Source organism: Phyllobates terribilis, unplaced genomic scaffold (genome assembly GCF_046119375.1).
Source record: "Phyllobates terribilis strain yellow unplaced genomic scaffold, ASM4611937v1 Scaffold_5__5_contigs__length_657084704, whole genome shotgun sequence".
Taxonomy (NCBI): domain Eukaryota; kingdom Metazoa; phylum Chordata; class Amphibia; order Anura; family Dendrobatidae; genus Phyllobates; species Phyllobates terribilis.
The window spans coordinates 255,151,145-255,176,613 of record NW_027362765.1 but is presented as its reverse complement, the minus strand read 5'-3'; the positions used below and the strand labels follow the sequence as shown (position 1 = coordinate 255,176,613).

Sequence of the window (25,469 nt, the reverse complement as noted above, 5' to 3'; positions counted from 1 at the left end):
AGCCGGACTAGGAGGAACCCCCGTGCAGCGCACTGTCCCCGCACCATCGGGACGGTGATAAAGTTCAACCCGCAGCATGGGTGGGGCTTTATTCGGGACCGTAACAACCGCGGTGACGTTTTTGTGACCCGCAGAGACGTCGAGTCCCACCTGCCGGAAGGTCACAAAGGCCGTGACCTCTACGTAGGAGACGAGGTCACTTTCACCCGGCACAAGTGTGCCAAAGGACCTTACGCCCTCCACGTACACCGCTTGACGGAGGAGGAGTTGCGGTGCGAGGAGGAGGAGCAAGAGGACCCGGACGGGTCTGAAGCAACACCATATCACCAAGAAAAAGCAGGAGGGAGCCGTCGTTAAGAACGGGGGTAGAGACTGTATATAGTTGCCCGTCGGGGCACAGTGAACCGTTGCTGCTAAAATAGTCCCCGTTGGGACCAGTGAACTGTTTACCCGTTAACCCCTTCATCCTACAGGCTGAGGACTGTGAGCAGCCATTCCCTTCCCTCTACCTGGCCGAGGACTGAGAGCGGCCAACTTCCCCTGTAAATAGTTGCGCGTCCTAAAGCGCCCCCTACCGGTTTTATAGAAAACCAGTTTTTCAAAGAGACTGTCGCACTTTTCCCGGACACACGTTGCACAGTGTCCGGAGGAGGAACCAGAAACAAGAGACGACGAGAATGTTATATGAAAAGTTTTATATATATATAATGTTTTTATATGTTTTATATGTTTATATGAAAATTTTGTATGTTTTGGTGTTGTTTTTGTCTTACAGCCCGAGGACGTGCTGTGATTTACCAGGGGGGAATGTAGCACCCTGAGGATTCGGCTGCTACAGGGGTATTGCACCTCAACCCAGAGGTGTGATATTCCACTCCCGGGTAAGGATGGAGTGTGGATCTGAGCTCGGTAGGCTGCATGCACTACACACATCCCATTTCCGAGGAGCAGACCGACGGTACTCCCACTTAGAAATGTGCAGGTACGACCGAGTCTGTTCCTGGCTGGAGTGGGAGGGGGGTGGTACATCCCAAGTAGTGTAGGGGCAGATAGGGGGAGCAGCCTGGGTAAAGATAGGAGCTCATTGGGTGCTGGTCACCTGAGCTCACACATAGAGGGATATATAAGGTGGGCACCAACTAGAATCAGGGTCAGTCTGTCAGAATCAGGAAGAGGAGCAGAGCAGAGCCCTAGAGAGAGAGAGAGTGGAGCAGAGAAAGAGAGACCCAGAGGGGGAAGCAGAAGAGAGGACTCCAAGATCCCAAATTAAAACAACGGGTGAAGAGCCGGCATCAGGGTACCGGAACCCAAGCTGGTGGGGGCAGAAACACACCCCAGCCAGAGACCGGAGGCCGTGGGCAGCGTCTGCCACGGCCACCCACCACATCCACCCCGAAGGCATACCACGCGGAGGGTCAGGGAACCCAAGGCCAAGGGTGTCCCAACAGAAGGCCCGAGGGAGCTGGACTTAGGTGGATCACTGGTGGGGACGGCCAGAGAACGGGACAGAAGGAGAGCTCAGGGCCACGCTCCGGACTTGTTTGGGGGTTGGCTGGATCCAGGACCTGGTGGACGCAGCACGGCTCGGGTGGTCACTCGCAGCTGGAGTGACCAGTACAACATCTGCAGTAAGTAAACACCCTTAACTGCACAACCCGACTCTGTCTTCATTGCCGTCTGCACTGCACCACCACAACCCCCATCCTCTGCACCTGTCCCCCCTGAGGCTATACCCCTCCCGTTGGGGGTTATCCCACCAAGCTGCGCACCCACCATCAGCCTCAGCGGACCCTGCTGCAGCGGCGGCCACAGTGACCGCATCACAACGGGTGGCGTAGTCGACACAAAAGAACTCTTAATAACATCTGTAGGACTGCCACATAACACTGAGCTTGACGCCCTGGGCACGGGCCGGGTCACAGCCGCTCGGAGACTACAACCCCCCATCTGATCCGGCTCCGGATATTCCCCCTAAAAGAATATGGCCCAGGGGGCGCGTCACACGCACATTTGGTTTGGCTGAGCATGCATGGGCAAGCAGTGCTGGATTACCAATTAGGCATAATAGGCATCTGCCTATGAGCCACGCATAACAGATGCAAAATAATATTGATTTCAGAGTGAAAGAAGTTTACAATCAGCATACCGACTCGGCTGGATGACATAGCAAGTCAACAGGGCTCCAATGAGAACATTACAGCAGTTGGCAGTGAAATGATGTTTCAGCTGTTGTCGGGTATATTTAAGAATTCATAAGAATTAGAGGAGGGGCATCTATGCGATTTGGTGTGGCAACTGTGAGATTGGCTAGAAAGGGGAGTGGGAGTGTAGGAGAGGAAATAACTGTCCACGAGTTCCTACCGACTCTAGATTATAATAGAACATTTATGAGTCGAAGCTTCGGGAACACAGATATTATAGGCCTACACCAGAGGTCAACATTAACATAGTTCCCTTTTCTGGGTTATAATGAAGTTTGATCAACTTAATTTTCGTTCTGTATGCTAAAATGTAATTGGTGTATTATAATTGTTGTTTAGTAAATTTAAAAACATTGGGTTCAGCCAAACTATACTCTGTTGGTTATAGGTTATAGGAGTCTGCTGTAACACGGGCACTTTAGATGCAGCGACACAGAAACACAGAGCAGCCAATACGGGGTTAATAAACAGGGGAAGTTTATAATAACAGGGTAAATCTCCACGCAGGGAGTATCAGGGGAAAAACAAGGGAAAAGCAGGTAAAAGTCTATCACTGACAGTTCACAGTTTAACTGGATGTAGCGGAGTCAAACCGGTTATAATTAACAGTTTTTTTCACTTAGCTGACTCTCGCTCCTCACAAGGCAGATGCCGGCTGATGCCGGTGTTGATTTTTCAGGCGTCCCCGCCCAAACAATGCTCTGTCTTCTGGCGGCAGTGGGTGGTCTCCGGTTTTACCCACTGAGCCCCTAGTCCATAACACGGCACCTCACGTGCCCGGCTCCACCGACCCTGCGTCTCTTCTCTAGTCGGCCTGACTCCTCCGGTCCACTGCACTCGGCTCTTGCTCCCAGTCCTGGAGCCAGGAGCCTGGACCCTCTCACGCTGCTCTGCTGAGCCGGATCCAGCTCCGCTTTCCCACGCAAAACGTACTCGTCTCTTCCTCCCTCTAGTCACACCAGGAGTTCCCCTGTCACCTGACCTCCCAGCTCCCTCTCTCGACACACCCCCTGCTTCCCTGTCACATGACTCCTCTGCTTGCAGTCTGTCTTCCCCCTGCAACAAGAGGTACGGCCCCGGCAGTTCCGGATCCTTTGCTCTGAAAGTACTTACACCCCGGTCTTCCCCCTTACACTGCAACTGGACAGTCCATTTGTTTCTCACATTGCTTTATGCATATTTCTTTTTAGTCCACTTCCCTGGCGCCCCTGTCTACCTGGTGGGTGTTCCTGTTTTTGATGAAGCTGACACAGAGAATGTTACATTATCTTCTTTACATGAAGACCTTGAAAGTGATATTGAAGTAAGTCTCTGACTTCTATCCTACCACTTTCTTGTCTAAAATTTCTACATATTTAAATGATGAGTTACCACCATAGCTCATAATGTTTTAAAAATGCAACATAAATATTATTTATATGTTTTCTCCCCTGTTATTCCACATTTGTTGCAGGTGATGGTATTTCCTGGTCTTTGGTTCAGCCATTCTGGATTTCCTTTGTCACTTGAATTTGGAATCCAACCTCTTCATCATGAATACCAGGCTCGAATCCAGGTCCTGCGGCCATTTTGCATTCCAGAACAACATTTGCTTCCCCCTGGTATGTTTTTCAATATCAACATTCTGGTGAATTGCAAAGAGAGAGATGGCTATACATAAATAGACATGCATACTGCATAGGCAGATTCAAAGGGAACCTGTCACATGAAAAAAAAGCTATTAAACTGCAGATATGGGGTTAATCTGCAGATTAATAGCGTTCTGAACCTGCCCGGTGCTCGTGCTGAGAGCCCCGCTGCCAGGAGGAAAACTTTACTCCCCCCAGCAACATTTGGTGTCCAGTCATAGGGTGGGGCCGGCCCGGTTTCAGTCACCGCTCTGACAGCAGGCACCACTTAAACCGCGCCAGCACTACCTCAACACATTCAGAATGCTATTAACCTGTAGATTAACCCCATATGTGCAAGTTGATAATGTTCTGAACCTGCCTGACTCTGGCACTTAGAGCCCCGCTGCCGTGAGGAAATTAACTTTATACCCCCCGCAGCGTTTGGCGTTCAGTCATAGGTTGGGGCCAGCTCGGTTTCAGTCACCGCTCTGTGTATAGAGAGCGGCAGCTACAACCGTGCCCCTGACACTGACACACAGCAGGCACCACTGAAACCGTGCTAGCGCCACCCCAGCAGGTTCAGAACGCGATTAACCTGTAGATTAACCCCATATCTGCAGATTAACAGCGTTTTTTCACACGACAAGTTCCCTTTAACATATTGGTGGGCCCAGTGCAAACATTTTAAAGGGATCAGTCACCAGATAATTTTCGCAACTTACAACTATTTGGAATCAGAATTGCACAACTCGCCCCACACTTCTCACTACATATCTAATATCACAAGAGTGATGATGTTTCTGGGAAAGAGTAAACATTCTCTTCTAATCCTGGTTGAGTCATTAAAAAGTACATTGCTAAAACAATCAGCTCTGGTTTATGGACAAGTGTTCCATCAATTATAACAGCATTAACAATTGCTTTACTTGTCTTTAGAGATATATGAATCACCTACAAGAAAAAAATGCTAGACTTGATAATAGAAACCAGGGCTGGGGATGAGGGATAGGTAGGTTAGACACCCACTTAGGGTGCTACCTCCTACCTCCCCGAGGGGGGCGCACTTTTGGGGAAAAAAAAGCGACATTGCCGTCCAGCTCCTTCCTCCGCCCGCAAGCATTCAACACACTGAGGGCCCAAGGGCAGGTATACAGGTGAGCAGTGCTCCCCCCATCTCTCTGCCTGCGCCCCGACCGTCGCTCCTTCCCTGCACTCAATTGTATTCACGTCTGTCAGATGCAAATACAATTGATGCCACCCGAGACAGGAGCTTTGATCAGCTCCCTGCTAGGAACTCCAGCAGAATGCGGGCCACTTCCGGCCTGCACACTGTTGGAGATAGTCGTACGCAGAGGACATTGGATTGCGTGATGCAGTGACGTCATCGTGCCATCCAGCACCCACTGCTATACAGGATAGAAGAGGAGACGGAGCAGCGCTGGATGAGGAGACTAGATTAGGTGAGTATAAGCTTTTTTTACATTTTTCTTATATTAATTTGCCAGTGAATGGGAACATTACAAGAGGGTCTGGCTGTGGAGACATGTGAGGGACTGGCTGTGGGGACATATATAGGGCTGGCTGTGGAGACATATTCGGGGATAGTTGTTGGGCATATATGTGGGGCTGGCTGTGGTGACATAAGATGGGCTGGCTGTGGGTACATAACAAGAGGAGTTGTGGAGGACCTCATATTATATGTGAGACTGTGGGGAACATTATACTGGGAGCTGTGGTGGACATTTCACCTGGACTTTGGGGACATCATACTATATAGGATATGTGGGAGGCATCATATTGTATAGGGGGCTGTTGGGGACATTATACTCGGGGCTGTGGAGGGCATCATACTGTATATTGGGGCTGTGGGGTCGTCATAAAGTATAGGGGGCTGTGGGGACATTATACTGTGGGCTGTGAAGACATCATACTGTAAAGGGGGCTGTGGTGACCATAATGTATTGGGGGGTGTGGTGACTATACTATATAGGGGCTGTAGAGACATCATACTGTATTGGGGGCTATGGTGACCATATTGTATAGGGGCGGTTGAGGACATTACACTGAATAGGGGTCTGTGGTAGACACCATACCATACATTTGGAGCTGTTGTGGTTATCATAGTGTATATTGGGGCCTGTTGTGGATATCATACTGTATGGGCGGCATCATACCGTGTTATAGGGACAGTGTGAGGAGGAAGTACAGTTTGGAAAGCATAACATAGTGAGCAGTGTGAGGAAATAATTTTAAAAAGGGGGTGTTGAATGGATAAAGAGGGAAGGCAGCGTGAAATGGGTACACAGTATGGAGAGAAGTTAGCATTGCGGGTGGAAAGTTTGGAGATACAGTGGGGAAACTAAGTATTTGATACACTGCCGATTTTGCAGGTTTTCCCACCTACAAAGAATGGAGAGGTCTGTAATTTTCATCGTAGGTGCACTTCAACTGTGATAGACAGAATCTTAAAAAAATCCAGAAAATCACATTGTATGATTTTTACATAATTAATTAGCATTTTATTGCATGAAATAGTATTGATACAAAAGAAAACAGAATTTAATATTTGGTATTGAAACAATTGTTTGTAATTACACAGGTCAGATGTTTCATGTAGTTCTTGACCAAGGTTGCACACACTGCAGCAGGGATTTTGGCTCACTCCTCCATAAGATCTCCTCCAGATCTTTCAGGCTTCAGGGCTGTTGCTGGCCAATATTGAGTTTCAGCTCCCTCCAAAGATTTTCTATTGGGTTCAGGTCTTGAGACTGGCTAGGCCACTCCAGGACCTTAAAATGCTTCTTACGGAGCCACTCCTTAGCTGCCCAGGCTGTGTGTTTTGGGTCATTGTCATGCTGGAAGACCCGCCTCGACCCATCTTCAATGTTCTTACTGAGGGAAGGAGGTTGTTGGCCGAAATCTCGCGATACATGAATCCATCCATCCTCCCTTCAATACGGTGCAGTCGTCCTGTCCCCTTTGCAGAAAAGCATCCCCAAAGTATAATGTATCCCCCACCATGCTTCACGGTTGGGAAGGTTTTCTTGAGGTTGTACTCATCCTTATTCTTCATCCAAACACGGCGAGTGGAGTTGATACCAAAAAGTTCTATTTTGGTGTCATCTGACCATATGACCTTCTCCCATACCTCCTCTGGATCATCCAGAGGAGGCAAACTTAAAACGGACCTGGACATGTGCTGGTGTGAGCAGGGGGACCTTGCGTTCCCTGCAGGATTTAATCCATGACGGAGTAGTATGTTACGGTAATGTTTGATACTGTAGTCCCAGCTCTAATCAGGTTATTGACCAGGTCCTCCCGTGTAGTTCTGGGTTGATTCCGGACCTTTCTTAGAATCATCCTTACCCCACAAAGCGAGATCCGGCATGGAGCCCCCAACCGAGGAAGATTGACAGTCATCTTGTGTTTCTTCCATCTTTAATAATTGTACCAACAGTTGTTGCCTTCTCACCAAGCTGCTTGCCTATTGTCCTGGAGCCCATCCCAGCCTTGTGCAGGTCTACAGTTTTGTCCCTGGTGTCCTGAGACAGCTCTTTGGTCTAGGCCATGGTGAAGAAGTTGAAGTGTGATTAGTTGAGTGTGTGGACAGGTGTCTTTTATACAGGGAACAAGTTCAAACAGGTGCAATTAATACAGGTAATGAGTGCAGAGTAGGAGGGTTTCTTAAAGACAAACTAACAGGTTTGTGAGAGCCAGAATTCTTGTGGGTTGGTAGGTGCTCAAATACTTATTTCATGCAATAAAATGCAATTTAATTATTTTAAAATCATTCAATGTGATTTTCTGTTTTTTTCTTTTTAGATTCTGTCTCTCACAGTTGAAGTGTACATATGATAAAAATTACAGACTTCTACATTCTTTGTAGGTGGGAAAACTTGAAAAATCGGCAGTGTATCAAATACTTATTTTCCCCACTGTATAGATAGTGTAAGGAAAAACAGTGGAGAGGGGACAACTATGGTATAGACTGTGGTTCATAAGGGCATATGGTGTGGCGCTTATAGCTGATAATGGCCAAAGGTGGGGTGGTTATAGATCATTAAGGCAAACAGAGTGGAAGTCATATACCATAGGAGGCTTATTTAGGTCATAATATGGACAGATATTTTTATGCAGAGGGCATTTAAATAAAACCCTTATTTTTAAGGGTATTGTGATAGGATCTGCTGCAGAAGACCGGAGAAGGGAGAATCTGGAGAGAAGAGCCGCGGATATCAAAAATCATCATGACGTCTGGACAAGATGGAGGCGAAAAGAAAGAAACAACTCAGTCAGAGAGAATGCCACCTATAGGGTACCTGGATGTAAATGTTTACTTGTTGATACTGACTACGTCTTATCAGTGCTATGGTTCCTGTATGGTCCACAGTCTGATAATGACTGATAACAATAACTTTGAGCATCTCCTTACCATTGTTAATGACATACTGGGAGTTGTAGGTTCATGAGATACACATGTATATGGGTCCGGACATTGCAATTGATTGCTGTACTAATGCAAAAAAAAGAGAGCATGGACCGCACCTCCAAAAAATCATACGTTGATCTAATGCCTCTCGGCCCATTGCCGTGAAGTGGCAGTGGGCTTCATACAGTCTGATCAGAATGTTAAACTAAGAACCTCATGTTCAGTTTTATATATTTTTACCAAGAAGCATTAGATCAGTGTATGTTTTTGGGGGTGCTGTCCATTCTCTTTTTTTTCAGTGAATTGCTGTACTAAACTTGGTGATGTATTCATATACTGATGGTGGTTTTGGTGACGTATACGTGTACTGGTGTTGTGTTTATTTACTGACTATGGTTCTCGTGATGTATTCATGTACTGATTGAGGTCCTGATGACTCATTATTGTACTGATGGTCGTTCTGGTGATGTATTCATGAGCTGATGGTGGTTCTGGTGCCATATTCATGTACTGATGGTGGCTCTAGTGGCCTATTTATTTACAGATTATGGTTCTGGTGCTATATTATATGTATTATTGATGGCTCTGGTGTTCTTGTTATGATTTATTTACTTGACAAAAACCTGGTATTTGGCAAGGCTGCATAAATAGAAGAATCATTTTAGAACTTTTTCTACCTTTAATGTCACTCATAATCTGTACAAATCCATTGAGAAACAAACTGAAGGATTTTGAGGGGGTAAATATAAATAACAAAATTAAAATAATGTGGTTCCATAAGAGTGAACATCCTCTTATAATTGAGGATGTGGTTGTGTTCAGAATTAGCCAATCACATTTAAACTCATGTTAAATAGTCAGTACACAGCTGCATAATTTAAAATAGATGTGAATAATCCCATATAAGGTTTTGCTGTTTTAGCAGGATTTCCCTGACATTTTCAGTTGCATTTTACAGCAAAATCCATGGTCCGCAAACAGCTTACAGCAAATGGATCTCATTGTTGAAAGGTATTAGGAAAGTGGTTAAAAAAAATTCCAAGGTATTAGATATACCAAGTAACACTGTGAAAACGGTCATAAACAAATGGCTTAAATTTGGCACCACAGTGACATTAGCTAGAACTGGACATCCCTCAAAAAATTAAGAAAAGACAAAAAGAAAATTGGGAGGCTGCCAAGAGGCTTACAGCAACATTAAAGGAGCTGCAGGAATTTCTAGAAAATACTGGTTGTGTGCTGCATGTGACAACAATCTCAAGTATTTTTCATATGTCTTGTTTATGGGGTAGGGTGGCAAGATGGAAGCCTTTTCTTATAAATAAAAACATCCAAGCCCAGTAATGTTTGCCAAAGCCTGCATCATGTCTGCCAAAAGCATATGGGAAAACGTGTTATGGTCTGATGAGACCGAGGTTAAGCTATTAAAGCATAATTTCAAAAAGTATGTTTGGCACAAAGCCAACACTGCGCAACACCAAAAGAACACCATACCCACAATGAAGAATGGTGGAGGCAGCATTATGTTTTGAGACTTTTTTTGGCAGCTGAAACTGGGGTTTAGTCAAGGTGAAGGGAATTATGAACAGTTTCCAATATCATTGAATTTTGCGAAAACAACCTTCAGGCCTTTGCTAAAAATCTGAAGATGGAGAGGAATTTCACCATTTTGCATTACCACAACCCTAAGCATATAGAAAAAGAACTCGGGTTGTTGAGGGGGCATTCTGCACCTCATCCTATATGTAGAGGACGGGGGGGGGGTGTTATGACTGTCTATTTGTTGCTCTCTGACTAACCATCAGGGTGTGTATAGTTGAGTGCACTGCCTGTATAATTTATAGTATTAAAAGTTTGGTATAAAAGGTTTACTTTTATCCCTTTGTCAGTGAGTGGACACAACTCTAAGCATGCCTCCGAATCAACAAAAGAATGTCTTTGCCAGAAGAACATCCAAGTTTTGAAATGGTCCAGAACTGATTTCAGCTGAAAATCTGTAGGTTTTCCTGTACACAGGAGATGCCCTCACAATCTGAATGATTTGGAGCACTACTGCAAGGAAGAGTGGGCAAAGATTGACAATTCCAGATTTCCCCCGCTGATTTTGTTATGGGTTTCATGAACTTGAAGTTACACCTGTACTTACAATATCCTTGGGGCATGACAATACATGGAACTAGTTCTACGCCCATTTCTAGCTAGCTACGATGCTGCCCCCTGATCCAGCTGGTCACCAACTACAGTACATTGCCTTTTACAGGACACAGCACTACCCTCGCTAATAATGAGTGGCACCCTAGATCTTTAAACAACTACTAGAAGCATCTTTTTTTCAGCATAATCTCCTAGGTTCGTTTCTCTTACTAAGGTAGCCATGGACTCGCATTCTTCCGCAGTGGAAGTTTTCCTGTGTGATGGACGAAATGGATTTGTGGTTGACATAAGAAACAGCTATAATACGGTCACATTTTAGTATCTATATTAAGTCTGACTGTTATACCTGGACCTCTTGACGTTCTTAACCATTGATCAAGAAGGGGGCTGGAAGCAAGTGTAACTAGAAGGAAGCCCCACATGACCGGGATGTGCCAGGAGGGTGTAATTTTAATCCCAATATCGGGATTGGTTATAAGCCTGGAGGGGCGGGCATTGGGAAAGGGGGGGGGGGGGAGATATAATAAGGAAAAGTGCGGAAAAACGGTCAGTCCAGGAAGGAAGTCAGCGGGGAAAGTTGCTGAACTTAAAAAAAAAAAAAAAAAAAACTGCCACTTTCCCATTGTTTGGTACACTTACCAGGACTATGGAGACCGTTGATTCCCTGATCACCAATCTGAGGGAGGCTGCTAGATCCAGGCGTGGGGGGGTGGCTCGAGTCCCAGCTGTCGGGATTGCTGGGGAACGCCTGGGCAGAAGAACCCCCGTCGGGATCTGGAAGAAGCGGCAGGAGGACGGGGCCCCCCGAGAGGCTCTCCCCGGAGATGGTTAGCACGGGCAGCAGGCGCAGGCTGCGGAGCCCCTCAGGGGACCCTGCGTCCGGTGAGCGGGCCGGCGGAAACCCCCGCCGGCGCGCCCGCCGCGGCAGGAATCCGCCCAGCCGGCCTGCGGGCTCCTCCAGCATCGGGTCGCAGTCCGCGACCAAGGCGTCCCGCTCGGCTGTAGTGCGGCCTGCTACGGCGGAGCGCCGCAATACTAGAGCCTGGGCTGCGCTGGAAGCAAGGCTCGCGCTGCAGCAGCGTCACCTTCCGGTGGGCGGGGCTTTACCGGAAGTGCGTCAAACGTCACTTCCGGAACCGGAGTCATGTGACAGGGGTGCTCAGGAAGCGAGCGGAGGGCGCCTGGACACGCCCCCCGCTGCAGGAGCCGGCGTTGATGCACGGCACCGCTTGCCCACCAGGAATCGGAGCCCCAGAGCGGATGAGCGGACCAGAGGGACCACCAGCACGGCAGGCACACCTGGCGATGTACCAGTCGGGGTGCCTGCCAGGGACATCAGCAGAAGGAGACAGCAGCCCAGGTGCACGGGCAGGCTGCAGCAATTCGGGGACCTGCTGCCTGGCTCGAGTCAGCAAATTCATGCCAGTGGAGCGGCGGGCAGCAGCACAGGGCTACCTGGCAGTCATCCATGGACCACCACGGATCGGGCTAGGGAGTCCGGGTCTGGAATTCGAGGAGTGCCGCGGATGGCGGGGAGGACCGGAGCCGGGACCGGCGGGAGACGATTGACGGGGACATCGGCTCGTGCTCAGGTCCCCCCTGGTGACGAGGAGGCCAGGGGCGCGGGCCTTGAGCAGCAGCAGGAGTCTGGCGAATCGGAGTGTGGCAAGGATCAAAGCGAATACACAGCACCTGCGCAGCTTGGTGAGTATGCGTCCATGTATTGTTTGTCGCCCACTGGGTCATTAGTGGATGGGGGAGGTGATAGGCAGTTGGCTGGGCCCAGCGGGGAAAATACTAGGGGAGGTCGTGGGTCAGATGTAGTGGGTCTTAGGGACATTTTGTTTAGCATGTCGTAAATTTTGGCTAGAATAGACGGTGGTGGAGTTAATCAAGGAGGTTTGTTACCTGCGGCGGCGTGGGTACCTAGTCAACCGGTGTTGTCGCAGGTGGGGAGCGAGTCGGCCAGGTCGGCGGTGAATGCAGCCGGGACACCTTCTGGGGCATCGGTTTGCGTACAGGCAGAGAAGGACAAAGCGGATACCGTAAAGATGGATGATAGGGCAAAAGGGGAGGTATATGTGTGCTTTGAGGGGCCGTTGGGGGCACACTTAAAAAAAAAAAAAAGAAGAAAGGAAAAAGTTTGGCGGGATGACTATGTTGAAATTTTTTCCCTTCTTCCGCTGAAAAAGTTTAATCTGGATAAGAGTAAAAAGGACGATAGTAAAAAAGAGGAAGAAGAGAAGCGTAGGTGGAGGTTGATTCCTCAGACGTTTGTTAATTGGTTACAGGCTTTTGCAATATTGGCTAGCGTTATTGGGGAAAAAGCTCCGGATAATTGCTCAGGTTTATTTTGCTACCTTGATTCTATTGGGGAGGCTCATCGTACTTATGGGGGTCAGGCGTGGTTACGATATGATGAGCAATTTAGGCAGAGGAAAGCTGTCCGCCCGGAGATCAGATGGGATCAAAAGGACATTGGGTTGTGGTTGAAGGTTATGGCCCCAGTGAGGTATGGGCAGTCCTTTCACGGGAGCAACAGTAGTGGGAATCAGTCAGCAGGACACGGGGGAAGTAGTCAAGGGGCACACAGCACAAAAAAAGGAAGCGGGAACTTGCTGGCAATTTAATGACGGCCAATGCAAGTTTGGGACCTCCTGTAAATTTAAACATGGGTGCTCCCATTGTAACGGAAGTTCGCACGGAGCATCAAAATGCTTTAAGAAGGGTAAGGGAAAGCCGACAGTGGGTACCGGTCAAAGGGGTGACTCCGGTGAGGGTTCACGCGATGGCCCCCCTTTCTAAGTAGGTATCCGGATCAGTTGAAGGCTAAGGTCATTGCGGATGTTTTTTTGGAAGGGTTTAGAATCCCTCCTCCTGATCATGAGGCCCCCTTTTTAGTTAAAAATTTGACGTCGGCTTCCCTTCATCCGGAAGTGGTTAGTGTGAAGTTGGCTAAGGAGGTGGAATCGGGCAGGATGGCTGGACTGTTTCAGGAATTGCCTAGTAGCAAGGTGATTATCTCGCCTTTGGGGGTTGTGCCCAAGAAAGAGCTGAATAAGTTTCGTTTAATTCAGCATTTGTCGTACCCGAAGGGGCTTTCGGTTAATGATGGTATTGCGCAGGAGTTGTGTTCGGTTGAATATACATCATTCGATGCGGCAGTGCATTGGGTACGGAGATACGGGCCAGGCTCGTTGCTAGCTAAGACTGATATCGAGTCAGCCTTTAGGTTGTTGCCAGTTCACCCGGATAGCATCCCGTTGTTAGGTTGTTTTTGGGAAGGGGAGTACTATGTGGATAGGTGTTTGCCAATGGGTTGTGCGATTTCGTGTTCTTTGTTTGAAACGTTTAGCTCCTTTTTGGAATGGGTAGTGAAGGACCTGGATTCTGTTAAGTCGGTCATTCATTATTTGGATGACTTCTTGTTTATAGGCCCCCCGCAATCGTTGTTGTGTAGGAATTTGTTAGGTACTATGGTGTGGGTAGCGGAGCATTTTGGCGTGCCGTTAGCAGAAGAAAAAACAGAAGGACCTGGCACCATTTTAAGTTTTTTGGGCATTGTAATTGATACCGAAAGAATGGAGTGTCGGTTACCGGATGATAAATTGAGTTTGCTTAAGCAGGAGGTCGATAGGATCAGGAAGTTGCGCAAGGTGCCCCTGAGGGAGCTACTGTCGCTGTTAGGGCATTTGAATTTTTGCCTGCTGGATTATGCCAATGGGCAGAATATTTTGTCGCAGGTTGTCAGGAGTGACAGCAGGAGTGTGCGCGCCGCATCATTTCATTCGTCTTAATAAGGACCACAAGGAGGATCTAAAAGTTTGGAAATTGTTTTTGGAAAGTTATAACTGCAGGTTAGTAATCCAGCGGGAGTTCTTGAGCAGTTTTGATGGTGAGATATTTACGGATGCGGCAGGAGGTGTCGGTTACGGGGCCTACTGAAAAGGGCGGTGGAGCGTTGGCGAGTGGCCGAAGGTGTGGAAAGAGAGGGGTCTTACGAGGAACTTGGCATTTTTGGAATTGTTTCCTATTGTTGTTGCGGTTACTATTTGGGAGAGTGTTTCGCCAACAGGAGAATTCGGTTTCACTGCGATGGGAGTGGTGTCTGTCATCAACAGTTTGTCGGCCTCGTCTCCGCCTGTGATTAGGCTGCTGAGGGAACTAGTACTTTGTTGTCTTAAGCTGAACGCTTGGATTACAGTGGTACATGTTCCAGGTGTACAAAATTCCATAGCAGATGCCTTGTCTCGTTTTCAGTGGGATCGTTTTCGGACGCTAGCTACAGAGGCAGAGGACGTGGGACAGGAATGCCCTTCGCGCTTGTGGCAGCTGGTTATGGAAGAGCGGGACGGTTAATACGGGAGTCCATCACGAGGCAGACCTGGGCATTATACGAGGCATCGTGGCGGTTTCAAAAGTTGGCAAGTTTGTTGCAGGTTTAGCGTTTGGTTTTAAATTGCAGGGGATAAAGGATGTTACGAAGTCCTTTTTAGTGAAGCAAGCTCTCAAGGGCTTTAGGAGAAGAGGTAAAGAGTTGGATAAACGGAGGCCGGTAACCTTTAGTATTTTGGAACGTTTGGGTTTTGTATTGGATAAGATTTGTTGTTCAGTTTTTGAAGCCACACTGTTTAGATTGGCTTTTTCATTGGCGTTTTTTGGCGCGCTAAGAGTAGGTGAATTGGTGGCACCAAGCGGGAATAAGGTTGGGGGTTTGTTTGCTGAGGATATGAGTGGTCGAGATGGGGGTATTGAATTTTGGATTAGGTGGGGGAAGACGGATCAATTGGGCAAAGGTAAACGAGTAATATTGGGTGAGGTTATGGGATCTTTTCTTTGTCCTAAGAGATGTTTATTGGCTTATTGGCAGGTTTGGCAAGGGGCGGACGGGCCCATTATTGTGTCATGAAAATGGAGACTTTTTGTCACGTTTTCAATTCATAGCGGTGTTTAAAAAGGGGATTGCTGAGGTGGGCCTTAGCCCTGAGGTATACGGGTCACATTCATTCAGAATTGGTGCGGCATCAGAAGCGGATGGCTTGAGGTTAGACAAGGATGTGATAAAACATATTGGGAGGTGGAGTTCTGATCGTTACCTGTCTTATGTAAGGCATTAGGTATGCGGTCTTAGGTAATTTGCCTTTTGAGATGCGAATACCTTTTGGTTGTCTTGTTGCTGGTGGCGTCCCGTTGTTAGTTTGGATGCTAGGACACTCTTTCGTCCATTGGGGGGCGCTGAGGGCGGACGTGAGGCCGGACGGTAGGCAAATGGGTTTTAGCAGGGAGCAAGCGGTGGTTGGGTTTTTGAGGGATGGTTTGGAGAAGGGTGCTGCCAGAATTCCATAAAGCAGCTCGTTTGGATCGGCGCCGGATATTTTGGTGGTGCATATGGGGGGTAATGATTTGGACGGCTCGGCCGGTTAGGGAATTGATGAGGGACATTCGAATCGGTCTGTTAAGGTTATGGACATCTTTTCCTGAGGTGTTGACAGTGTGGTCTGACATTGTGCCCAGAGGAAAATGGAGGGAGGCCAGATCATTGAAGGGAATTAATAGGGCAGGTATAAAGTTGAACAGAGCTATATCAGCTTTTGTTACCAGGAACGGGGGAGTAAGCGTGCAGCATCTTGATCTGGAAGCGGGAGTTGGAGATTTTTGGAAAAAGGACGGCGTACATTTGAATGATATTGGCATTGATTTATGGCCATTGGCCATACAGGAGGGGATCGAAAGGGCTTTTGCGGTGTTGGGGCGCTCACGAGCCTGAGGTGGTCAGGGCTGTTCGTTGGTGGCGGGGGGTGGGGTTCTTGGAGTTGGCACAGAAGTGTCGGTGGAAAGAATATTGGATAATCACAGGCAGTGCCTTGATTAACCGGGGTGATCTGGCATTTGGTTTTGGGCTCTGGACGGGGTTTTACCCTGGGAGCTTTTGGTGCCCTTGAGCTGGTGATGGACGGCTGAGGGTAATATGTAGTGTTGAGCCACCCCCGTAGTGTTCGAGTTCGGTTCGGTTCGTCGAACACCCTTGTGTTCGCCGAACTGTTCGTCGAACTGTTCGTCGAACACCTTCGAACACCGTTAAAACCAATGGCAGGCAAACAAAAACACATAGAAACACATAGAAAACACCTTCAAAGGTGTCCAAAAGCTGACAAACTGCTCAGAAGACACAACTAACACATGGAAAAGTGACAAGTACATATAGTCATGCGAAAAGAAAAGAGGTGGAGGAGTAAAAGGAGGGGGAGACACAGATATAGGCATGTCATGCCCTTCTAAAATCCAAAAAGTGAGAAGCCGAGACGGCCAGTCCGCTCCTGCCCGTGCCACCTCCGTGTCGCCGGGTTTGTGCCAGAGCCGCGGTGAACCCTGACGGCCAGCCCCCCTCTCCCAATACTGGTGCCTGTCCGCTGGTGGGTCGAGAGAGCCCCCCTGTGGTGGAGGCAGCTCTAAGCTTTTTAATTTAAATTGTCCCTCTAATTTGAATGAATACACTTTAAATCCATTTACAAGGATCTATTGGAGGGCAAGTCTCATGCCAGCAGCCGCGTAATTCCAGCTCCAGTAGCGTCCACTAAAGCTGCTGCAGTTAAAAAGCTTTTATAAGGATCGAGCTCGGCTGTCCACCGCAAGGCATCCTAGTGCCAGTCCCAGCCCCTATGCCTTGGGGTGCCTCCTGATGCTCTTCACTAAGTATCCCGTGGTCCCGAAGCATTTCCTTTGAAAAAATTAAGTGTCCAAACTACAGGTGGTGTAGCTTGCTTAACAGCCGGGATAATCCGCTGACTAGCAGACACTGCTACTAGGCACAAAGTATTTCCTGGGCTAGATGCAGTTAAAAATTTGTAAGTAGATACTCTCGTTGGATGCTGAGAAAGCATTCCATAGAGTCTCCTGGCACGCCATATATGATTCTCTTAAAAAGCTTGGGGTAGGGGTCTAGGGGACCCTTTTATAGCCAAAATCACGGCCCTGTATCACAATACGTCACCTAGGCTGAAGATAAATGGAACTGTAGCACCGAGGGCTCGGTTGCTACAGACGTATTGCACCTCACCCAGAGGTGTGATATCTCACTCTCAGATAAGGATGGAGTGTGGATCAGGACCCGACACCTGCATGCATTACACCACATTGCCGTGGGGCAGGGCGACCAATATGCCCCTGAGATGGGCACGACAGTCCCTGTCCCTGGCTGGAGTGGGGGGAGGGAACACTGAGGAAGGGGAACCCTGCAGTGCAGGAGCAGGGAGGAAGCAGTTCCTGGGTGCATTGAGAAGGGAGTATAAAAGGTGGGCACCATCTTAGTTCAGTGCAGAGAAGTCTGAGCAGAAGTGGCAGGGAGCAGGGGCTCTGCATGAGCTCTGCTCCGGAGGCAGGCCTAGTAACAGAGGCCCAGGCCTGCAAGAGGGAGAAGGAAGGAAGAGGAGCGGAGAAGGCTCCAGGAACGAGGAATGAAGGGATCCCAGGGGTGCGGACGGGCGAGTCGCCACCGCACGCCCGAATCCACCTGCGTGGAGGGGTCAGGCCAAAGGGGGAGACCGGTCCCCGAACTAGTGGAGGCAGGAAACGACCCTCAGCTAGAAACCGGAGGCTCTGACATTTTATGTGGCGCAGCCCCTTGCTCCACCCGCTAGGAAGGCACCACATAGGGTCAGGGAAACTGGCGCCAAGTTTACCAAGAGGAGGCCCGAGGCAGCCGGACAGAAGTGTTGGTAAGAAAGGCCAGACAAAGGACACACAAAGGGGGTCCTGTGAAGCGCTCCAAAGTTATCTGGGAGTTGTCTGAGCCCCTCACCTGGTGAGCACAGTACGACGTGGGCAGCCGTTACCTGCAGACGTGGTCTGGATAATAAGAACTGTGAGTAAAGGCCCTGAACTGCATCACTGACTCCGTGTCGTTACTGCTGCTGCCCTGCACCATCACCCCCATCCTCCGCATACACTGCCCTGAGGCTATACTCCTCCCGTGGGGAGTTATGCTACGCTCTGCTGCACCCACAACACCAGCCTTAGCGGTCTGCCCTGTAGCGGCGGTTCACTCTGACCGCAATCCACGGGTGGCGTAGTCGGACATTTAAACATCAAAACCACATAAATAGTTCCGCCACTGGTTTGACCGCCCTGAGCCACGGAACCGGATCGCCGCCACGAAGACTACAACCACCAGCATCCACCAAAAAGGGTCCGGCTCCGGGTGTCCCAAGGCACAGGGAGTGCGTCAGAACATTTTCATCACCTTTCACAATCACCAATGGGACAAGGCAGGGATGTCCTCTGTCCCCTCTCTTATACATCCTAGTGATGGAGCACCTGCTCTCATCAATTCGCCATAACCCCAATATTAGGTGGATTGAGGTGGGAGGCACCGAGTACAAGTGCTCTCTATTTGCTGATGATGTCCTAGTATATATCACTCAATCACATATATCCATCCCTGCTGTTATGGCTGAAATAGATCACTTTGTTACATGGTCAAATTTTAAAATCAATGCAGCGAAGTCTGAGGCCCTCGATGTCTCCCTCCCCAAATCCATATAGGATTCCATCCAGTCCAACTTTCCCTTTGCCTGGCCCTCACAGGGTATCAAATACTTTGGAATTCCTATTCATAGAGACCTCTCCCATCTATGTTATCTTAATTTTGGGCCCTTTATTGAACAATTCCATACAGACCACGGTTGGCAAGTTAGAACTGTGAGATTCACTACGTGAACCACTGGTGTTTTGTGGAAAAGCACATGTACACCGCGTTCCAAATTATTATGCAAAAAGTGTTTAGGAGTGATAAGGGAAGAATTTGTTTGTTTGTCAGTTAAACTCATTGATGGTGATGTGTGTCAGGGCTCTTTATATCACTGTAAGCAATTGCAGACACCTGTGCTAATTAGTTTGGCAGGTGTGTCCAATGAAAGGCAAGACTACTTAAGAAGGCTCTCTCACATTATTAAGCAGCCTACATTTTCTGCCAAAATGGGAAAGAAAAAGGATGTGTCGGCTGCTGAGAAGCAACAAATTGTGGAGTGTTTAGGTCAAGGCATGACTACAATCAACATTGTGCGATGATCAGGATGAAGTGTCTTGGCAATCAAGAAGTATGTAGCTGATTCACAGTACACACGTGTGCGTGCTGATAAGGGCAAATTGAGGACTCTTTCCTACAGGCAATTACGTCAGGTTGAAACAGCAGCGGCAAAAAAGCCTTGTCATAGCAGCAGACAAGTTTTTGAAGCTGCTTGTGCCTCCAACGTCCCCCGAACAACAAGATGCAGGGTCCTTCAGAGGTTTGCAGCTGTGCATATGCCATCCTGTCGACCTCCTCTATCCACTTCACACAAGCAGAAACGGCTCCAGTGGGCCAAACATTACATGAAGACTGATTTCAAAACTGTTTTGTTCACGGATGAGTGCCGTGCAGCGCTCGATGGTCCAGATGAATGGAGTGGAGGATGGCTGGTTGATGGACACCCCACGCAAACACGGCTACAGCGCCAACAAGGAGGAGGTGAAGTAATGTTTTGGGCTGGAATCATGGGGAGAGAGATTGTCGGTCCCTTTAGGATCCCTGAAGGCGCTAAAGATGAACTCCATAATGTATGTGGATTTTCTCAAACAGCACTTCCTGCCATGGTTCAAGAAGAAGAACCGTGTATTTCACAGCAAGATCATTTTTCTGCATGATAATGCACCATCTCATGCTGCACATAAAACATCTGCATCTCTGGCTGATATGGGCATAAAAGGGGACAAACTTATGGTGTGACCCCCATGCTCCCCTGACCTCTACCCCATTCAGAACCTTTGGAGCATCATTAAAAGGAGTGTCTATGATGGCGGGAGGCAGTTCACATCTAAGCAACAGCTCTGGGAGGGTATTCTGTCCTCATGCAAAACAATTGAAGCAGAAACCATCCAAAACCTGACAAATTCAATGGACGAGAGAGTTCAGAAGCTCCTTTCGAACAAGGGGTCCTATGTGAAAATGTAACATCACCTAGAATAAAGTTTTGAGTTGAAAACTGTTTGATTTCAGTTTCTAACAACCTGCTAATGCTTATAATTTCAAAAATGACCATTTTTTTGGTCTTTATTAAAATGAAAAGGTTGATCGAAAAGTTTGGGGGATCTAAGAGTGTGGCAACCCAGTAGTCATGATTACTTCGAATTCTGACAATATGAGGGTCATGCTGCAGGTAGTGCAGCAAGAAGGCACTTATGTGTCTTGCGCATCTCGGAGCCCCAAAATTATTTTCCGGGCTAGATGCAGCTAAAAATTATTTTTAATTTTAAATCTGGTGAAGCTTATTATAGATGGCCTAATAGGATCAGTGCTGCACACTGCTACAAAGCCCAAATTATTTTCCAGTCAAGATACAGATAAACATGATTAGTAATTTGAAAGCTTAAAACGGTTGGTAGGGTGATTTTAACCAATCATCAAGCTTTTACTCTCCCCAGGATGACACAGGGGTAGAAAAGTCGTTTCGGATCCATGATTTGTTCATCTTTATGAACGTGAGTCTGTCTACATTATCAGTGGAGAGCCGCGTGCGCTTATCTGTCAGCACACCACCAGCAGCGCTGAACACACGTTCAGACAGAACGCTGGCTGCGGGGCATGACAAGATCTCCAAGGCGTAAGTGGCTAGCTCCGGCCATTTATCCAGATTGGAAGCCCAAAAAGAGCAAGGGTCCAGTGACACAGTCGTGGCTTCAATGTTTACTTGGAGATACTCCTGTACCATCGTCTCTAGGCGTTGACTATGTGTCAGACTTCTTGTCTCCTGTGGCCTTGCAAAGGATGGGCTAAAAAAGTGGTGAAATGATTCCGCAAAATTGATGTTACCAGCAGATACTGTGGTTCTGTTACGGTTTGAGTGCTGAACACTTGACGGTCCCACGGTTGGCAAGTTGGAACTGTGAGATTCACTACGTGCACCACTGGTATTTTGTGGAAAAGCACATGTAAGATTCTGCAACAGTCTCTGCTGATACTCCTGCATGCGTGCATCCCTTTCTATGGCAGGAATAATGTCTGCAAATTTACTTTTGTACCGGGGATCTAACAGTGTGGCAACCCAGTAGTCAGGATTATTTCTAATTCTCACAATTCGAGGGTCATGTTGCAGGTAGTGCAGCAAGAAGGCACTCATGTGTGTTGCGCATCCAGGAGCACCAAGTCCCTGTTGTGTTGGTGGCGAGGTAGCAATCATGCTTCCTTCCTCTGTCCTCTCCCCCCAACCTCGCACAACAGAAATGTGATCAAGGTCTCCCTCATCTGATGAGTCTTCCATCAGTTCGTCCTCCACTTCTTCCTGGGCTCCTGCACCTTCCTCACTAGTTTGGCTGCTACCATGCGCCCTGGTAAAATCATCTCCCCCACCCTCACATGCCTGCCGCCTTGGTGCTGCCGACCGTCTGGACCTTGCAGATGTTAGCCCTTCCGCATACAACTCCTCCTCCTCTACTTCCTCCACCTCCTCTTGTGCCACCACCTGACTCCGAATTCTGTTTAACATGTGCTCCAGCATGTAAATCACCGGAATAGTCATGCTGATAATGGCATCGTCAGCACTAAACATCTTCGTCGCCATTTCAAAACTGTGCAGAAGGGTGCATAGGTCCCTGATCTGAGACCACTCCTCCAGCGTGATTTGCCCCACCTCTGAATCTCGTTGGCCCAGGCTATACGTCAGAACGTATTGCACCAGGGCTTGTCGGTGCTGCCACAGTCGCTGCAACATGTGCAGAGTTGAATTCCACCGGGTAGGCACATCGCATTTTAGCCGGTGAAGTGGCAGGCCCAACGACTTCTGTAGAGATGTAAGTCGCTGAGCTGCGGGATGCGAACGGCGGAAGTGAGCACACAGCGACCGTGCCCTCTGCAGAAGGCCATCTAGTCTGGGATAGTGGGCTAAAAATTGCTGGACAACCAGGTTCAACACGTGAGCCATACAAGGCACGTGTGTGACATTGCCCCGGCGAAGGGCCGCACCCAGGTTTGCAGCATTGTCGCACACGGCCTTCCCTGGTTTCAGGTCCAGTGGAGACAACCATTCATGAAATTGGTTCTCCAGAGCTGACCACAACTCCTCAGCTGTGTGACTCACATTTCCCAGACATTTCAATGTAAAAACCGCCTGATGACGTTGAGCCCTACTGCCAGCATAGTAAGGAGGTGTGCAGGATCCCTTCTGCGCAGTTAGAAAGCTTGTGGCATGACCAGACAGGCTTTGGGTGCAGGTGGAAGACCGAGAGGAGGTTGAGGAGGCAGAAGCAGTGGAGGAAAAATGACATAAAGAGGATTGACGCACAACTCGTGGGGACGGCAAGACTTGGACAGCAGCCCCTTGTCCTGCTGTCACCATAGTTACCCAGTGCCCAGTCAGCGACATGTAACGCCCCTGTCCATGCCTACTCGTCCAAGTGTCTGTGGTGAAATGCACCCTGTCACACACAGAGTTTCTCAAAGAAGCGGTGATGTTGTGTGCGACATGCTGGTGGAGCGCAGGCACACCTTTCTTTGAGAAGTAGTGCCGACTGGGCATCTGGTACTGGGGCACTGCGACGGACATAAGGTCTCGAAAATCCTCTGTGTCCACCAGGCGGAAAGGCAGCATTTCTGTAGCCAAGAGCTTGCAGATGGTGAAATTCAACCTCTTAGCTTTCTCATGGCTAGGAGGAAATGGTCTTTTACTTGTCCACATCTGAGGGACCGAGGGCTGGCTATTGTGCTTAGACGGGGTTGATAAGGGTGTCCCCGGCAAACTGCCGGTCTGTGAGGAAGATGCAGGCGGACATGTTAGGTTGCCTTGATCCAAAGGTGGTGCTATCGATGTCGGACAGCGCTCAAGACCAGCTGGTGTTACCACCTCCAAAGAAAATGATGACCTGCCAATCACGCTGGCTGTTGCGGGTAAAGAGGTGGCAGGTCTGCGCCCCAAAACAGGTGTGACTGCTGTCCCCCCAGTCACAGAGGATGAAGAGGCCGCGGATGCACAAGATATGGCAGACGGTGGTTGGCCCGGCCGGCTAGACCGCATTGTAGCACACTGAGCTTCCCACTGCAACTTATGCTTCATGTCCATGTGCCGGTTCATGCATGAAGTACTCAAACTATGTATTTTTTGGCCTCTACTTAGCTTTTGCTGACAAATGTTACAGATAACACGAGTTGGGTCATCTTTATCGATCTGAAAAAATGCCCAGGCTATGCAAGGCTTAGCACCCATGCGACCTGAAGAGCCACCACGACTTGTGGTGAGAGGCAGAGTTGTGTTTGAGGATGCAGTTGTTGACGTGCTTCCAGTACTACGTCTCTGTCCAGGAAGGCGCAACCTGACCTCGTCGTCACTAGCATCTTCCTCCACCTCCTCTGCTGACCTCATCTCTTGGCTGACTGTGGGTTGACAGTAAGTGGGATCTCCGACCTCATCATCATCACCCTGTGCGTTATCACACCCGTCGTCCTCAGAGCCAACCTGTTCCTGCCCTGACAAAAAACTAAAGTTGTCGCTCCAATCAGGTATTTGAGTCTTATCATCGTCTTCCTCATTGTCTCCACCAACAGGAGTTACAGTTTGGGAATGAGGGTCTACATTATGGTCAGAACCTTCTGCGTCTGGTCCTGGATCCGACTCATAAAGATTCTGGGCATCAGTGCAGATCATTTCCTCGTCTGGATTCACAGAAGCGCTGGAGTCGACCTCTGATTCCCAGGCTATAGTATGAGTAAACAGCTCTGCAGACTCAACCATCTGTTCTACCTCATACTCAGACGGGCAGCTGGAGATTTGGGAGCTGTGAGGAAGCAAGTGCGATTTGGGTGACACCTTTGAGGACTGGAGTATTTGTGATGTTGAAGTTGATGTGGAGGAGAGCCCACTTAAAGGAGCACTTGATATCCGTTGAAGCACCTGCTGTTTTTGTGCCTCATCTGGAATTTGTAGCGATTGGCGTGGCCGTAAGAAAGGGATCTTATCACATTGTCCGCTAAAAGAAGTAGACATTTTAGTTTGGCTGGAAGATGGTCTTTCTTCTGCACCTACCCCACGGACACAACCTTTTTTCCCCTTCCCAACACGCCTATTCCCCTTTCCACCAGCAGCAGGCCTTTTTCCACTCATTTTGGTGGTTAACTAATTCACAACTCTGGAGTTGTTTGCACAAAAAAACAATGGATGGTAACCGAGCAGAGCTGAGTGGCCAAACTGTGGTATTAGGCCAAAACTATTGGCTGGGTTAGATGCAGAAAAAAATTATTTTTAATTTGCAACCTGATGGAGGTCAGTATAGATGGACTAATAGACCAAGTCCCACACACCGCTAGAAGCCCAAATATTTTTTCAGAGCTAGATGCAGAAAATTTTTTTATTCAATTTGCAACCTGATGGAGGTCAGTATAGATGGACTAATAGACCAAGTCCCACACACTGCTAGAAGCCCAAATATTTTTTCAGAGCTAGATGCAGAAAAAAATTATTTTTAATTTGCAACCTGATGGAGGTCAGTATAGATGGACTAATAGACCAAGTCCCACACACTGCTAGAAGCCCAAATATTTTTTCAGAGCTAGATGCAGAAAAAAATTATTTTTAATTTGCAACCTGATGGAGGTCAGTATAGATGGACTAATAGACCAAGTCCCACACACCGCTAGAAGCCCAAATATTTTTTCAGAGCTAGATGCAGAAAAAAATTATATTCAATTTGCACCCTGCTGGAGGTCAGTATAGAAGGACTAATAGAACAAGTCCCACACACTGCTAGAAGCCCAAATATTTTTTCAGAGCTAAATGAAGAAAAAAATTATTTTTAATTTGCAACCTGATGGAGGTCAGTATAGATGGACTAATAGACCAAGTCCCACACACCGCTAGAAGCCCAAATATTTTTTCAGAGCTAGATGCAGAAAATTTTTTTATTCAATTTGCAACCTGATGGAGGTCAGTATAGATGGACTAATAGACCAAGTCCCACACACTGCTAGAAGCCCAAATATTTTTTCAGAGCTAGATGCAGAAAAAAATTATTTTTAATTTGCAACCTGATGGAGGTCAGTATAGATGGACTAAT

General features: G+C 48.1%; 1 protein-coding gene across 1 annotated transcript in view; it reads left to right on the top strand.

The window, feature by feature from the left end:
- Positions 1 to 25,469, top strand: part of LOC141271536 (polycystin-1-like) — a 238,287-nt gene that overhangs the window by 115,622 nt on the left and 97,196 nt on the right. Inside the window, exons 9-10 of the mRNA XM_073681591.1 lie at positions 3,392 to 3,504; positions 3,655 to 3,802. Coding sequence (XP_073537692.1) covers positions 3,392 to 3,504; positions 3,655 to 3,802 — 261 coding nt within the window. The remainder of the gene's footprint in view (positions 1 to 3,391; positions 3,505 to 3,654; positions 3,803 to 25,469) is intronic.